The sequence below is a fragment of the Sorex araneus genome, chromosome 5, assembly GCF_027595985.1.
Source record: "Sorex araneus isolate mSorAra2 chromosome 5, mSorAra2.pri, whole genome shotgun sequence".
Lineage (NCBI taxonomy): Eukaryota > Metazoa > Chordata > Mammalia > Eulipotyphla > Soricidae > Sorex > Sorex araneus.
In genome coordinates this window covers 155,876,136-155,894,062 of record NC_073306.1, presented here as the reverse complement: position 1 = coordinate 155,894,062, position 17,927 = coordinate 155,876,136, and the positions used below count along the sequence as shown (strand labels likewise).

The 17,927-nt window shown below is 42.5% G+C and overlaps 1 protein-coding gene across 4 annotated transcripts in view; it reads left to right on the top strand.

The window, feature by feature from the left end:
* Positions 1-17,201, top strand: part of KCNIP4 (potassium voltage-gated channel interacting protein 4) — a 540,146-nt gene extending 522,945 nt beyond the window's left edge. For all 4 annotated transcript variants that reach the window (XM_004616544.2, XM_004616543.2, XM_055139126.1 and 1 more), the window contains exons 5-8: positions 9,475-9,582; positions 11,403-11,507; positions 13,357-13,419; positions 15,755-17,201. In XM_004616544.2, the coding sequence (XP_004616601.1) occupies positions 9,475-9,582; positions 11,403-11,507; positions 13,357-13,419; positions 15,755-15,802 (324 nt within the window). In that variant the 3' untranslated portion in view covers positions 15,803-17,201. The remainder of the gene's footprint in view (positions 1-9,474; positions 9,583-11,402; positions 11,508-13,356; positions 13,420-15,754) is intronic.
* The last annotated feature ends 726 nt before the right edge of the window (positions 17,202-17,927 follow it).

Genomic DNA, 17,927 nt, shown 5'->3' with positions numbered 1-17,927 from the left:
GCTTCAAGTGGTCCATCCCTGGTTCCCGTAGGAACCAATAGTGCCTTGGTCTGGAATTCTGCCTCCCGATGGCTTCCAGGGCTTCTGAGTGGATCCTTTGTCTCAAAGGCCTCCATGCCTTGAGGAATAAATGAATGAAGTTAAAGGGAGAATCGGGCACCTGTATAGGAGCAATGGAGTCTGTGCAGAGACAAGGCAAAGCCTGCCAGGGCCCAGGAAAGAAGAGAAGGCATCTGCAAAGCCTTGGAAGATAAAACAAAGGATAGGCCTCCCCCCAGGTCCCCCGCCCCAAACCCTCCCCCACACCCCTCACAGATAGCCGAGTGGGAGGTGCAATCTAGGGGCTGACACTTCCAAGGAAGGATGATGCACAGGCTAGACCATCTTGTAAAAGGTGAGAAGTTGTTGAAATTTTTTCACAGGGAAATCGAGGTATCACAGCTGCTTTCCTAAAAACAAGACATGGATCAGCCGCCCTGTTCCAGGAGGCCAGACGGGAGCTGATGAGAAACTAGTTGCTGTGAAAACACTGGCAAGGAAAGGAAGACACAAGTGTGATGCATTGAAGTGGGAAGTGGAAAGCAACCCCATTACTCACTGCAGTAAAATCCTGTGTAGGAGCAGAAAGTTCACGCCCACAGCTCTTTAAACACAAGGGCTTAGTGGGGACAGAATGAGCCAAAAATGGGGGACTCGCTGAGACATAAGTCACAGGTGCCAGGGCACAAAGAGCCTCATGCAGTCAGGGCCCTGCCCTCAGGGATGCTGGGCCAAGTGCTTCTGTCAGCCACGTCATCTAATCCAACCAAGTAATGTCACTCCCAAGAGTCAAAGCTGGCATGACTGAATAAAAGACATGGGTAAGGAGCCTGTCACGGGCAAGGTGAGAGCAGTTGTCCTGTCTGTGGACATAGCAGGGAGAAGCGACTCATAACTTTGCAATTGCTAGATCCCTGAAATGTTTTTCTTCTGCTTGCCCCCCGATGATCACCCTGGTGCTCATACCTGGTCCGTGTTTGCTCAACTTTATCAAGGAAATTCAGTCCAAGACCTTTCCAGACCTTTCGGGTTCTGCCTTTCCCCACACAGAAAAGAAGTTCAGGAAAATACGGGCAGTGGAGCATTGATGTTAAAACAGGTCTTATTTTGGGGCTGAAGTGATAGCACAGCGGGTAGGGCATTTGCCTTGCATGCGGCTGACCCGGGTTCAATTCCCAGCATCCCATATGGTCCCCTGAGCACCGCCAGGAGTAATTCCTGAGTGCATGAGCCAGGAGTAACCCCTGTGCATTGCTGGGTGTGACCCTCCCAAAAAAAGGTCTTATTTGGAAGTTTTGAGGTGGGGATAGCGGGAGAGATGGGGGGTCAGAGAAAGAGCGCATCATGCTTAAGAAAGAACATGGGCTTCTCCAGAATGGAGAGGGAGCCAGTAAACCTGCCAGCATGAGACATGAAAGTTCGCAAGTGCACATCTCAAGAGGGGAGATGAGGGTGATACGCACTCATGCACCCATGAGCACAGGCAGGACATGAGCTCAGACAGCATATGCCTCTGCTTCCTTGGTTTAAATTAGTTTATACAGGCTTTCTCCCAACCTGCCCCACGTGGGGCTTTCTCCCTAGGTAAGAGTCCATTGCTAGGGTGGTTGCCAGTGGGTAGAGCTGGGAATAGTTGACAGTCTTCTTTGATATTCCTTTCCTGGCCTCCTTCCTCCTGGAGCTTCTCTCAACGGTATGTCCAGGCTTCTCTGGGTCTGTGCTGGTGTCAGAAAAAATGAATCAGGCCTAAGTTCCTGTGTCCACATGGTGAATTTTGAGCAGCGTTGGGGTTATTAGTTTTATTACCTCCCAAGAACATGTTGCCATGGCGGGGAACCTTTGCCCTATTTGCCTGACTGCCTGCTTCAGTTACTCAGCCCTGGCCCGTGTTCACTTTGCCAGATGAATTCAGCACAGTCTCAGATGAGCTACTGTTGTAAGGGAGTTTCACAAGACTCAGATAAGCACCAGAGAGGCCAAATTGGGAGCTGCATGACAGAAGCTGTTTACCACACGCAGACTTGTGACCCAAAGAACTCATGGGACTGAGCACATCAAGGATGACTTCGTAAGAGGCAAAAATCACATCCTAGTGAGACAATGGGCTGTCAAAGCTGCGATCAGCAGAGCAAGTTACAGAAGCAAAATAAGCTAGTTAATGCTCGGCTGGCTTAGGATCATGGAGAACAACTGGCTGGCAGTGAAGGGGGACAGTCACCATTATGGGGTCAGTGATTCTGAGAGCTGAACAGTTTATGGGCTGTGCTTATTAAGGGGTTACGTCTACCCCTTGGAGCAATGGAAAGGAGTTCCCATCCCCTGGTAGGCTGAGAGGAAAAGAGATGGAGTCCCTCATGTCAGGAGTCCCCAGCTCACTACAATGTAAAAGTCAAAGTCACCTACTACATCTTTCTATAGCTAGTTGGCAGAGAATGTTCGGCAGAAACTTCTGGTGATTTTATTACTGAAATGACCCATGTATTTAGAAACACACCATCAATTACCTATAGAATAATGCAACCGATTTTATATGCAAATTGAGTGTGGTGTTAATAATACAGCAGTGCTAACTAACACTGCTCTTACAATACTTATGTAAACTTCTAGTAATTGTGATGGCAGTTGATTATAATTTGGGAAATTGTAATGGCTATATACAATAAGCATGTTGGTGAAATAGCAGGCTGACTAAATTTATAAATAATAAATCACCATCAAAATTAAAGCTCAGGCATTTATGTAAATTGTTTTTTCTATATTTCTAGACCAGAAAAGGGGCTAGAAACTAAACCCAATTGGATATATTTTGAGTACCAGTAATATCTTAGGATGGACTGCAGAGAATATCCTGATTCAACAATAGATGAAGCTTTCTAGTTAGCTTGCTTAAACTCAAAAGGAAAAGTGAGCAAGGCCAGGAGGGGCCCTAATCCCCACTTTGTCTTAAAGTGAATGTAAATTCTGGGTAATGTAAACTCAGGGTTTCTATTGTTATGGGGGAGCAGATAGAGGTGCCTTCTTGTCAAGGCATGAATCAAATGGCCAGATTCAGAAAAGACTTTGTTTATGGAAATGGACAGGAAGGAAAGAAAGTTCCCAGACTATGGGCAGGGTCTCTGAAAAAAAAAAAAAAAAAAGGTACTGGAGAAAGGCTAAAACCCTTCTTAAATATGTTTCTAAACAAGGCAGGTGGGCAAGCATTAAAGTGGGGGCAGGATAGTGAGAGGATTCTCTTCTGGTGTCCCTTGATTTTCTGGCAGGGCAGAGGTCACCTGGGTTATCAGGCTGCCCTCCTGATGGTCCATATCCAAGGTTCCCTTCCTTTTCTTTCTTTCTTTCTTTCTTTCTTTCTTTCTTTCTTTCTTTCTTTCTTTCTTTCTTTCTTTCTTTCTTTCTTTCTTTCTTTCTTTCTTTCTTTCTTTCTTTCTTTCTTTCTTTCGCTTTTTGGGTCACACCTGGCAATGCACAGGGGTTACTCTTGGCATTGCACTCAGGAATTACTCCTGGTGGTGCTCAGGGAACCCTAAGGGATGCTGGGAATCGAACTCGGGTCAGCCACATGCAAGGCAAACGCCTTACCCACTGTGCTATCACTCAAGCCCCAAAGAAACCACAAAGGTTCCCTTTCTTTAAGGCCATTTCCCTGCCTCTCTCCCGTTAGTCATTATACAGTTGGTGTGTAAATAGCAGAGTAGAGCTACTTCACAGAGTCTGTGAAATGAAGAAGGAGCGATGACTGCCAAGAACTTGGCTTGGTGCCTGCTCCCCAGTGTTGGGCGTTTGTTAGATCTAACCAGAGGAGTTATTCCATGTGTTTTTTCATGGTATTCATTGATAATGGCATTGGTCATTTTATTAAGCAATAATCTATCACTGAACGTGTTCAGGCAAAGGCTAGCTCGGAGTATTGGTTGAGAAGGGGCAGATAGTACAACTGCAAGCACTCTTGCACTCCTGTTTCCTTGCTTAAAAAAGAAAAGGTAAAATGGGTTAGGAGGTTGCTTGCTGAATAATATTTTTTGGGGGTTGGAGTTTTTTTTTTTTTCTGGAGGCCAGTGAATCTGAAAATGATTGAGCTAAACGATTTTTTGCAATGCTGTTCACAATGCTATGATAGTCCTAAATTAGGATTTAGGACATATAATCCCTGAATTAAATACATTCCAAGAATGCAAACTCTACAAATCATTACACAGGTGACGACTTAAAAGAACACAGCATGCATTTCAAGCATTGCATGACTGAATGACACATCCTCACTGATTCCATCCTGATAGGTGGCCGTTTTCATTTCCTACTGAGGAAAGACAATCGCAGACACATTCAGCACCTGTCACCCGGCTGGAAAGCTGGGGGTCAGGATTCACACTGGGGCAGGCAGGACGGACAGTCTTTTAGCAGTTGCTGTCGCCTGCCTGTGAGGGGCCTGAAGATCTAGGGTCTCTCCCGTGAAGCCTCGGGGTCAGCTGAGTTTCCTCACATGCGCTCAGGCCATGCTGTGTCATTCCTGCCTCTGGAACGTTGTGAGCACATTCGTCCGCCGTCACTTTCATGCCATCCAGACACTCCGTGATGACTATGGAAGAGAGACTCCCACCTCCAACGCCCACGTGCACCCCTCTCTGCTCACCACTAGACCCCGGGCCCAGCTTCTGTAGGTCTGTGGCTCCAGGGCAAGTTTCTACCTCAGGGAAATGGACCCATGAGGCCACACTTCCTTCCTGCCTTTCCTGCAAGTAGAGACTGAGCTTTCCTACTTCACTTGACCTACAAGTCCCAAAAGGGATTGAATGAAACAGAGCTTGACACACCTTAAGGGTCACTGTGTGTGAGAAGTTGGCTCTAAGCGAAGTCTCTAGGATGGGCAAGAACTGATCCTGGACTCGTGTAAGATAGACCAATAGATTAGTAGTTAGCAGATGGATCAGTAGATATTTAGGAGGAGGTTTATGCTTATTTATATCAGGTTTGAGAATTGAGTTCTGGTACCAAGAGGCCATTTCCTTTCTGTCTTTATAGAAAGTGATTTTATTTTTAAATTCATGCAAAAAAAAGTGAAGCAAGACGGTGAATTCCAAATAAAAATAAAGGGCCTATATGATTCATAAGCAGTATCAAGGACTGGACAGGGTGTGGGAACAGGAATCTTGATTATGTACTCTTGATGGGAATGGAAGGTGGTTCAATCATTTTGAAAAATAATATAAAGCTTCCATGAGAAGAAGCTAATGCCATTTTTTTTTAAATGAAGCTTTAAAATATATTTTATTGATTGAGATTCTGTGATTTACAACCCTGTGATGGTTTCTTATATACATAATTCCAACACCACACTCATCACTCACCTCCCTCCTGCAAGGACCCCAATGGCCATCCCTTTTAACCTCCCCCAACCCAAATGTCTGGATTAGTTCTCCTGTTTGCCTACCATTGGCCTTGTGTTGCTCCCTTGCTGTATATCTTCAAGTTTTCAAGTCCCACATATGAAATAGACTATTCTGTGTCTCTTCCTATCATTTCAACTGATTTCACTCAACCTGACATCCTCTAGTTCCATCTACGTTGCTGCAGATTGCATGGTTTTGTTCTTCCTTAGAGCTGCATAATATTCCATACCACAATTTCTTGATCCCATTCATCCCTATTTGAACATTTAGGTTGTCTCTTTATCATGAGCTAAAGCCATTTTATAACTTGTTTATGCAATAATCCACTACAGAATTACGTGTACCTATAGTTGTAAATTTTTACAAATATTAATAAGCAACTGATCTGCAATACCAATGAGTCTATTTCATATCTGCTCACAATTATGCTCCATGGTACAAAAATGACAGGTGTTAAAGTCATAGTGTCTGTACAATTACAGACCCTCATTTCAATTCCAATCAAACTCCCAGTTCCCTCTCCAATGCTCACTGGCTACCTGCTGTGGCTCAGGCATATATTTACCTGAATGTCTGTCTATAACACAAAACCACTACTTGTTCCTCTTGCTATGTATGGCTGATATGAAATCATGTTTGGAAGGGGCCAGAGAGATAGTATGGGCAGGGCACTTCCTTGAACACAGCCACCTGGGTTGACCCCATGCACCCTGTATGATCCTCTGACCCTGCCAAGAGTCACCCCTGAGCACAGAACCAGAAGTAAGACCTAAGTACTACTAGGTATAGCCCCCAAACAAACAAAACACCAATAATGCTTGGAAATAACCTAGCCCAGGGCTCTATACACATATCAGAAATCTGGAGTCATAGTATTAAATTAAGCACCCTTAGCCTAGGAAATTAGCTTCTTTCGTAAACTCAAAATCATGATAGAGAAAATATTTGCCACAAAATTATTTATAATAAATAAAAGTTTAAACTAATTTATATCCAGCAAAAGGTAATAATGGTTAACTGCACTATACTATATCCACATGACAAAGTGGGGTTTTGGTTCCCAGGATGCACTCTAGTAGGTAGTAAAATAAATTAAGAGATTCATGATTTAATTTTTTAAGTTAAAGTAATGGAAAAATAAATTTGTTTTTGGTATATATGTATGTGTGTGTGTGTGTTGACTTGGTTCCCTTTAAAATGTAATTCCGATAGGATTTTGAGCCCCAAATTTTTGGAAGTCACTGAAATAGTATTATTAGATTAAGCCCTATAAAATTACTATCCTTGACAGATAAAAAATAAATTGGCAAATTCAAATGGTTCCATCTAATAAGTGGTTTCTAAGTGATGCCACAATGAATTTCCAGTAATATAGGAAAATTCTCCCGTGCCTTAAATTTCATATACAGAATATGTACGTATATGTATATGAATATATATGTATATATATTCATTTCATCTTTGCTTTGTGTATGCTGAAGCATACACAAATGAAGTGATGCAAAATTTCTATATATGTATGTATATGATAGGATTGTGTAACTGCAAATTTCTGTAAATTCTGTATAAATTAAGCATTGTATTTACATATATGTATTGTACAATTATGTATGTATATACTCATAACTTTTAGGGGCCAGAGAGGTAGATCAACATGCTGAGCACATGTTTTGCATGCAAGAAAACAAGGTTTGATCCTCGCATCGCATGGCCCTCTGAGCACTGTCAGGAGTAAGCCCTGAGCACAGGGCCAGAAAGAGCCCCCAGAACCACTGGGTGTGACCCTAAAGGCCAATAAATAAATAAATAAATAAATATTCATCATTATTAACAGTCTCCAGTGACATCAACCCAAAGAACTTTTCCTTTCCTATTGACTTCCTGTGACTGTGGCTAGACTATTTGTTTTGTTTTGTTTGGGGGTCACACCTAGTGATGTTCAAGGGTTACTTCAGACTTTGCTCTCAGGGATCACTACTGCTGGTGCTTGGGATTCCAGGGTTAGAACCCAGGTCAGGCGGTGCAAGGCAAGTGCCCAGAGAGTGTCCTGGCTCTCTCTGGCCCTGGGACTATCCTTTTAAAACACTAAATTTCCCTTATCACTAGTATTGTTTTCCATCAGGAGAAATATACCGTCTCTTCTATGTGGTCAAACCAAGGTAGAAATCTTGGGAACCAGATTCCCTGTTGTTTCGGGGACATGTTGATACCGCTAACAGTTCTAAATTAATGCAAAGTTTAGGTTGGACCTGAAATGATATATTTCAACTCCTTTAAAGTGTTGTTCAGCCACTCGAATGTTTAATCCATTCAAAAGAGGTCAAACCATAATGTGGAAAATATCATGGCTGAGAGATATTCCAGGGGCTAAGGTGCATGTCTTGCATGCAGTGACCCTGAATCCCTAGTAATATACAGCCCCCAAGCATTGTTGGGTACAGCGGGGTTGGGTCCAGGCAGGAAGGCAGGAGATCTAACGTCCCTGGCACAGTGACCTGCAGAGACTTTAAGGAGAAATCTGATAGATAACTACAACTCACTTCTAAACAAGGATGGGTTCAGTAAGTCAATTCATAATGCCTTCTGCCTTCTTTGGCCTTAATTCTAACAGAGCAGAAACCAAAATTCAGTGCCGATACTTCATAATATTCAAAATTTTGGCCACAGATGTAACATTCTTTTGCAGGCTGTGGGAATTTCCTGATGAGATCCAGAACTGGCCTCCCTTAGAGGACCAGGGGAGATCAGAGAAAGAGGCAGAAATCCAGATTCAATACCTGGAACCTGTAAAGGAGGTCCATGCTAGGTACCACTACCTGAATAGATATCTGTATTTCCCCACCAGTATCCTAAAGTCTAGAGATAGGCCTTCAATGGGTTCAGTCTAAAAGTGGTCTCAACCACACGTTAGTTTAGTAGGCTGTGTCCTTGAGAAGAGCTGCCATGGGTCACCAAACTGATATCCCAGTGCTCGCCATCCAAAGCCAGTGACCAGAGAGACAAGGTTTGGTGCAGTTAAAATGAGATTATTCAGATGCTACCAGCCTTGTCCTCCAAATACATCTTACTCTCAGGTTGGGGTCAGTTTTACAGAGAACTCATTGGAAATGTCCATTAGAAGGAAAAAAAGAGAAAAATAGAGTAGTACTACTGGGAAGAAAAGGTTCCTAACTAGCCCTTCCTTCATCAAGCAGTGCAGCTGGTGCCCAGAAACACAGGCTGCTCCATGTAAAAATTTGAAATGCACAACTCCAAAGGATGTCATTATGCTTGAGTCTCCTGTGAAATACATTTATGTATTTTAATAATCTCCCCGCAGTAGGTGACAAGGAAAATACTATGAAGGAGGTCCTTTACCCTCCAACCTTCTCACCCAGTGGCTCTGACCCCTTCACTAAACCTCCATTTCTTATCCTCCGTACCATTCCTTCTCCGCCTCTTACACGCTGCCCACATCATGTCTGCTATCATTTGATTGCTAAGAAAAGAGCACAAATGGCTCCGATCTCAAGGACATTTCCACAATTCTTACCCTTTTTTTCTGTTTTTTGTTTTGTTTTGTTTTGTTTTTTATAACCCAAAGCCTCACATACTGCAGGCACACCACCACCCAGCGATGCCGCCACCCATGTTTCTTGTTAGCAGATGGTTTTGAGGAAAGTGTGTTCTGTATGTGTGCTTGTATGTTTAAGATACAGCGTGACATTCTTTTCAGGAAAGAACTCTGTGTACTTGCAGCATTAAACTACTTGCACACGTCTACACTTAATCATATATGTCACAACACTGGAGGGTCTGTTCTGACAATAATTCTAGTTTCACAACTGATTTGGATAACAATTTCCAATCAGAAGATGACAATATTTACAACAAATGTGCTTCTTGAGAAAGAGATGATCAGGAATATATAGATCATCTACTAAATAATTGATTCAAAGCTTAGAGTGTATTTAATCTTCTATCATTTGAGAATGCACTGATTTGTGTTTTACTCTTAGAGAAATGTCATAAATGGGTTGTGTTTTTTGTTTGTTTTTTGTTTTTTAAGGATTTCATCAAGGGTCTTTCCATTTTGCTTCGGGGGACAGTACAAGAAAAACTCAACTGGGCATTTAATTTGTATGACATCAACAAAGACGGGTACATCACTAAGGAGGTAAGAAATCACCAGTACAACTATGCTTTGGACAATTTTCATTGTTTTTACTTCACACTGTTAAACAAGAGCCATTACTGAATGACAATTTTTTTGTTCAGAAAATCCAAAATATTATGTTAGTTGGATAAGTATTCTAATATAAAATAAAATTTGTCATGGGTAAGACTAATTCGTGGTTAATCTCTAAAGTGAAAATGTAACATGAAGAGTGCATTATCACCTTACATTTTACTAAATACCGTAACTGAAATAAAGATAGTGAATGTAATAGATGAAAAGAAAATGTGCCGAACTATGTCACAAAATTTGACTTAAAATCATTTTTCCCCTAAAAAGAAAGTCAACTTTACTATCATTATTAATGATGCAACACTGCATAGGAAATTACGTGCTGTAATATTCTTCCAGGCAGGTTATCTTAGAAAGAAGGTTATATGCTGAATTAAGATAGTCATATTTTATGGGTTAGCCAACTTACTTTGGCGACTTCCTAGTGTTACTCAGAGGCTGTGCTGAGGAATATCAAGGATCTACTCTGGTGAGGCTGGAGTGGGGAGGGGGCTGGAGGGGTGGGGACTGAGCCTGAGGGACAGTACATGCATTCCCACCCTTCTAGATAGCTCCATGGGTCAACTCAAAACAAAGAAGCAAGGTGAAGCAATGGGACAGTCTGGGATGGGGAGTCACTGTCCTGTGAAATTACGTGGTCCGGGCCTAGAACATGATAGACAAGGAAGCTTCGGGCCATCTCCCAAGATTAGCGACATATACTGTATGGTCTGAAATGCTAAAATATCCACATGACCCTTGGCAGAAAAGAAAAAATCCCCATCCCTGGAATATGATTATAAACTTAAGACAGAATAAGCAAGGTTGATGGACTATATAGGTACCTGGACCCTGGCTGGGGAGGGGAAGGGTTCAATGTCCATACCTCCTCCTTCTCATTGCCTCATTTGCTTTCCATGAAGTTAAATATTGGGCAAACAACAACAACAACAACAACAACAACCCTAAACAAAACAAAACACAACCCTTCTGAAAATCAAGACAACCTGGGCCAATATCATGAATTTGTCTGATAGGCCTTTTTTTTTTTTTTGCAAAGGTCAAAAATGTATATACTTGATAAATAAAACATCTTGCAAGGTTTCACCAATGATTTGTAAGTTATGATTACTTGATCATCTACAATAGAACTGAATATGCTCAAAAGTAGATAGTTAATAATACCCATTAACTTAATCCAGAGACTTTTACGTGAAGGAAACAAATGGCACAATAAATGTCTAAAAGATATTAGCTTTTACTAAGATGGAAAATGAGTCAATCAATAGATTTGAATTAAAAATAATAAGAAAATCTCAAGGTGCTTGCCCAGCGTGGTTTTGCTATAGCCCAGGCCCCGCCGGGATGGTCCTCGTGGTGCCCGCCAGAGGACAGTCCAACCAGCATCACACACCCTCAGGTCCTGCCCTGAACCATGGGCTGGATGGCCAAATACCGCCTGGACTAGCCCCTGGAGTCCCTGAGCACTGCTCAAGAGCATACCCCCGAACAACAACAACAAAAAAAACCCAGAAAATTCCGTTCCTGATGTGTGGGAATTTACTTGAAAACTAAGATCAAAGTTCTTAGTTTCTGATTTGTTTTTTTAAAGCACAAAACTCTTGGCCTTCTGAGACAACCAGAGGCACTGGATTAAGATTTAAAGGCAAGTCAAGGTTTTGCAGTTGGGTGATTTGAAAGGAACAATCTGGCACATTTGTAGTCTGCCATGCACAGTTTTGCTGCCTCATGTGTCTTTCACTTTCCAGGAAATGCTTGATATAATGAAGGCGATCTATGACATGATGGGTAAATGCACATATCCTGTCCTCAAGGAAGACGCTCCCAGACAGCACGTGGAAACATTTTTCCAGGTAGGAATGCAAATACAAGTGGAGAGAAAACAGGGGCCAGAGTGATAATTCAGTGGGCAGGGTGCTTGTCCTGCATGCAGCTGACCCTGGCACCCCGATTATCCCCCCAAGCACCACCAGGAGTGACCCCTGAGCAGTCAGCAGTAGGATCTGGCCACCTCGGGGTGTGTACCCCCTCTATAATAAAACGATGAGAGAAAATTGAGAAAAAAATTTGATGTTCGCCAAGTTTCAAAAGTTAAAAGAACGCAGAGACTAAGTTACTGGAGAGAAGCTGGAGAGAGTAGCAGGGCTCAGGTGCTTGCCGTGAATCAGCCCAGTCTGAGCTGTAGCACGGCATGGTCCCCCGAGCACTGCCAGGAATGAGCCCTGAGCAAAGAGTCAGAGCACAGCCCCCAAACAATATTCTCCACCCAGGTAACAATTCTGGATTTAAATTTATCATAACGCTGCCTAACTACACTTACTAAACACTCACTAGGCAAAACACTAAGCAATTGCCATGTTTTACATGCACTTGTGGGGGAGGCAGTTATTTTATTTTTTTGAGATTCTGTGGTTTGCAACTTTGTTAGTGGTTTCTCCTGAGTATAATACCGAAAACACACTCATCACCAATGCATCCACCTCCCTCCCTTAAGACTCTAATGCCCCTTCCCAATTCCAACCGCTCCTCCCTGAACAAATCAGCTGTGTGGACTAGACCTCCTATTAAGTTGCCTTTGGCCCTCTGGTGCTCCTTTCTGTGTATCTTCAAGTTCCACCTCTGAGAGATCATTCTGTATCAACCCTTCCCTCTGACTTAGCACATTCCCCATGCCATCTATGTTGCATGGAGGGCTGGAGTGACAGCACAGCGGGTAGGGCATTTGCCTTGTACATGGCCGACCCAGGTTCGATTCCCAGCATCCCATATGGTCCCCTGAGCACTGCCAGGAGTAATTCCTGAGTGCAGAGCCAGGAGTAATCCCTGTGCATCCATGGATGTGAGCCCCATCCCCCCCCCCAAAAAAAAATCCATGTTGCGTGATTTAATTCTTTGACATGCATCATATTCCATAATGAATCAATGCAACTTCTTACTCCATTTATTCATGTTTGAGCATTTGGCTACTGTATTAAGTGCAGCGATGAACATAGGTGTGAATATAGCCTTTCACATGTATGTTTCTGTGTTTGGGGGAGATGCCAAGAAGTGAAGCTGGGTCATGTAGTAATTCGATACCAGTTTTGACAGATCTCCATATTTTTTCATAGAGGTTGAACCAGAAAACAACCTCACCCAACAGTGGATGAGGGTTCCATTCTCACCACCCCAGCCCTGGCTGTTTATAGACATTTATATATGCGCCACTTTCACAGGCATGAAACGAAATTGTGTTGTGTTTATTTACATTTTCCTAATCATGAGTGACAATGAGCACTTTTTTCACTTGCCTCACTTTTTTTTTCCAATTCTCTTAAATATCTGATCAGGTTACAAATCCTTATTAGCCCCATTTTGCAGATGACAAACCAAGGCTCTGAAAGCAAATTGCCTTAAGCTGTGTCACAGAAAGAGAGAGAGAGAGAGAGAGAGAGAGAGAGAGAGAGAGAGAGAGAGAGGATTTTTCTGTGGGCAGTATATGAGATCCAGGCTGTTGTACTGAGAAAGGTCTTTTAATAGAAACTTGAAAGTTTGTCCTCTGGTTCTCATTGCAAAGAAATCCCTAATCTGCCTTCTAAAGGCCTGTTCCCATAACATGCACAATGGGGCTTTCACTCCATTAGCTTCTTGTTTATTTGATGGATCTGAGTGTCACCAAGGGTAAGTCTGAATAAAGATGTTTCTTTTTTCCTTTCTGAACAGAAAATGGACAAAAACAAAGATGGAGTTGTTACCATTGACGAGTTCATCGAGAGTTGCCAAAAAGTAAGCAATGAGCATTTAGGAATTTTCCCTTTTGTTTTTATAAGAACTGAAAGTAATACTAGGTACCCTTTACCTGAGCACATGATAATATCCAGATGCACAGGCTTACTGCCTCTACACGGCAAAATAAAGCCACCACTCTGAAGAGTCACTAATTCCCACATCTGAGGCCCAGCCTGATAGTCTGCTGGGAGGCGGCTATAGAGGTGTCCTCGTTCACTGTTTCTCAGAAGGGAATTCATAATTGAGGATAAGACGTTGAAGACCTGTCTAGCTTTTAGCCTAGACTTAGCAAGTAACATTTATATCTCATAGAACAACTCCCCCCATATAATCCTAAAATCTGATTTTTTTTTCTTTTTGGGTCACACCCGGCAATGCACAGGGGTTACTCCTGGCTCTGCACTCAGGAATTACCCCTGGCGGTGCTCAGGGGACAAAATGGGGTGCTGAGAATTGAACCCGGGTCGGCCACGTGCAAGGCAAACGCCCTCCCTGCTGTGCTATCGCTCCAGCCCCCTAAAATCTGATTTCTTAAAAAAAAAAGTTACTAAAGTTTGTGATCAAGATTTGACATTTTATTTTTTTACTAAATAAGTAATGTTCTTCAAGTCTCCCAAAAATATAGCACAGAAAGACTCAGGAAAAAAAAAATTCTAGGATGCTCATTTGTCATCCTGTGGGACATCAATTATAGTTTACCTAAATTGACTTGATGTGTAGATAGAATCACAATTATAATGGAAAAAATGTAGAGAGCAAAATGTTTGTTGGTGCTTTAGCTTTTCCTTTGCTTTTAGACAGAAACGACCTTTACCATCTTTCCTGGCACCCTCTTGGGTTTAGATATACTGGTCTTGGAGAAAACTAACTTTCTCCAAGAAAGTTAGCTTAGGAGGAGGTGCTCAAACCCAGACCTAGTGGGGCTGAGCCATGGGGTAGTTCAAGAACTTACCAAGAGCAGTTTATTGACAAGAAATAGCACAGTGACGCAGTGGAGGTCTCCAAACAAGGAGGTCTGTCCAGCATCATCGGGGGACCCTTTCGATAGCATGTCAGGGAGCTTTCAGCTGAAGCTTCTGCTTTCTACAGTCTACTCTGTTCTGGGAGGGGGCAAGTAGGAGAAGTACATTCAATGCTGAGGAGAAAACATTGTATGTAAAATAGCCTGAGCCAATCACATACGAAGGATAAGAAATAAGAGATTTAACAACTATAATTTGAATCCATATATTAAGATGTTCCGAGTCAATCATATAAAGATATGAAAATGCACATATAATTTTAACCTGGGAGGGAGCAGTATGGTCAGTTCTAGTTTTGGTAGCAAAGGCATAAAGTATACATCTCATTGGGCCAAATGGATCAGGCAGGGGTACCTAAGCCAGTTCTAGAACTGGGGAACACAGCGGATTATCCCAGCACAGAGAGTCTAAACACGCCGGGCCCTGTGTCTTTTTAGGGCGCTCTTGCTAAAACCACATCAGTGATGTTTGTTCCTTGGCTCCGACAGTGAAAACCATCAGTAGCCCGAGCACCAGTTACCACTAACTCACTGGGTGTCATTTGCACACCATCCCCAAAGCCCCAAGTAAGGCTGTCCCCGCAAACTTTATCAACAGGTAACATCTAACATAACCACCAAGCAACTTCCCGCCCCCCCCCAGTCCTTTTTCATGTACTGAGAGGCCACTCATTTTTAAGGGTTCCCTAAGGTCAAACAGACTTAGCCCTTCAGAGAACCAGAGAGAGGTGTAATTACTCTCAAACCCAAGCTCCAATTCTGGGGAGATAGCTTTTAGCTTATATACAAAACCTGATGCTATCTTGCAGGTACCTGGAGATCAGACTGTACCTCCCTGGAATGTCAGAATCTCACATTTATTCACTTTATCCCAACCTCAGTGCCTCTCTTGTTACCATCCGAGTATTCTGACTGGGGAATATCCTCTATTAAAATCAAGCAATGGGCCAGAGCCACAGTACAGGTTGCCTTGCACATGGCTGACCTGGAGACTGATCCCTGGTACCACATCTGGTCCTTTGAGCCCCATCAGGAGTGATCCCTGAGCACCCAGGTGTGACTCCAATACAAAAGAAACCAAAAACAAATAGAGGTGTTAAAATAAAAATTTTTGAGCCTTAATGTTAACAAAACAAAGTGGACATTCTATAATTATCTCTGTGGGTAGGAAGTATTTATATTTGCAAGCACTTAGGATGTTCCCATGTTTTGGGCAGAGGAGGTGGGGGGAGAAAGTGCTCAGGGCAAAAGAGCAGCTAGTTCCCACCCAGATGATGCAGAAACTGACGGTGCTGTCTTCCCCCCTTCTAGGATGAAAATATCATGCGCTCCATGCAGCTCTTTGAAAACGTGATTTAACTTGTCAAATAGCTCATCAATCAAGCAGAAAAATGTGAACTATTCTACCACAGTACAGTTGGAGCTACCACCTTTAGCATAGACTGCTCAGCTTTTACACTGAGGCATATTATGCAAACAAGCTTCTTTTTAATCTAAAGCAATCCCCAAAAGATTTGAGTTTTCCAGCTATAAGTCTGCATCCTTTTCCTAATGCCACCGAGTCCACGAGATGTTCTAAGTCATTTCATACCCTGTGGATACGCAGAACTAATAGACCCTGGCACATAGCTTTACTGATTCTCTAGCCATGGGACTACCGAGGCTTTCACATTATCAGTGATTTTAAAGTATCAGTGTTTTTTGCTACTCACTTGTAAGTATTAAGTCCTAGAATTTTCAATAGTTTTCTAAACTATTAGCATCTGCATTTAATTTCCAGAACTTAGTTTTCATGTTTGTATGCTGTAATTCCATTTATAAACTTTAAGTAAACAAGACCGCTACAATTAAAAAAATAAAAGCAAGCAAAAAAAAAAAAAACAAAACTATCCCCAGTTTCAATGGATTTGCTGCCTTCTGTTACAAGAATTTATTTATCTGGCATTTTTATAACATTGAGCTTATCATCAGATGTCAGCATATAGTCAATCAAGTTTATTTAATGAGTATTTGATTTTTTTTTTAACATACACAATAGTCTAGGCCTATAAGACACGTATAGTTTTGAACATGTTCAGTCCTCTCGGTTGAATGTTTCCTAGTATGTGTTCGAGTGAAAACAAAGGCAGGGTGTTTTCAGGAGGAGCACTGCTGGAACCAGGCGTCCCTGGCAGCACCACAGGCCTGCTCTGTCCTTCCCTGGGGTCGCCACAGCTTGTTTTTCACAGGCCAATCAGGGACTGAGACCTGCCTCCCCGCCTGCCTCCTACAAGCAACAGTCTGCAGCATCCCCTTTGAGAGCACTAGTGATCCCATTTGTATTGAGAACCACGATGCCAACACAGTAGAACGTGAGTGTTTGTGTTAACCAACTTACCTGGACTGTATTTTGATTTCGCTCATCTTGGAACTCCAATGATTCAGATTGTTTTTAATGATTTTAAGCCAAAATTATAGTATCGCCACGTAACTGAAGATACCACACACCTTTCTGGTTTTGCAGAACTATCTATCACACGCACAAAAAGAGGCTACTGTAGGGACTGATTCACGACAGGTTTCGCAACAATCAATCAGGTGATCTATTCTGGTGTAGAGATAGGATGTTGAGAGCTGCCCTGCTATCACCAGTGTAGAAATTACAAGTAGTACAGTACATGTACAATGACACTTGTCATCACGTGTTTGTGTAAACTCAACGTGCACATTTTGTATTTCAAAAAAATAAATAAAAGCAAATAAAATGTTTATAACTCTATCTATTCATGTTATAATACTTTATTCCAACAAAAAAAAATTGTTGGATTTAAAATAATGTATTTTACCTTTGGCATTTCCTAGGTTGTATGTACCTATGATTGTTTGGGTGGAGGGGGTGCCAAGGGAGTAGGCACCCAACAGTGTTCACAGCTCACTCCCGACTCTGCGCTCAGGAATCCTTCCTGCTGGGGATCAAACCTGGGTCGGTCATGTGCAAGGCAAGTGACATGCCCACTGTGCTATCAGTCTGGTGCCCACACACATGATTTAGTAGTAAAATGTACATGACCAGTGGTAAGGGTCAGTTTTAGCTACAATGATCTGAGGATGTAAGGAGGGAGGGAGAGAGAGAGAGAGAGAGAGAGAGAGAGAGAGAGAGAGAGAGAGAGAGAGAGAGAGAGAGAGAGAGGAGAGCAAGAGAGCATGAGTGAGAGCAAAAATGAGTACACGAGAGTCAGAGAGAGATAGATAGATAGAGAGAGAGAGAGAGAGAGAGAGAGAGAGAGAAGCTCTGAAGGCAGCCACCCATGTCTGTAATTACAGTTCTCCAGCTGCAGCTGGGAAAGTCCATCCAAGAGCGTGAGGGATGGAGGAAGGAAAGGGTGTTTTCCAGTGTAAAGTAAGTGAACTCCCATACGAAAGAGACACCGTATTTCCGAAAGAGACACATTATTTCCACCACTTCAATAGTATATTTTAGATTGATGTAGCCCTCCTCTTGATC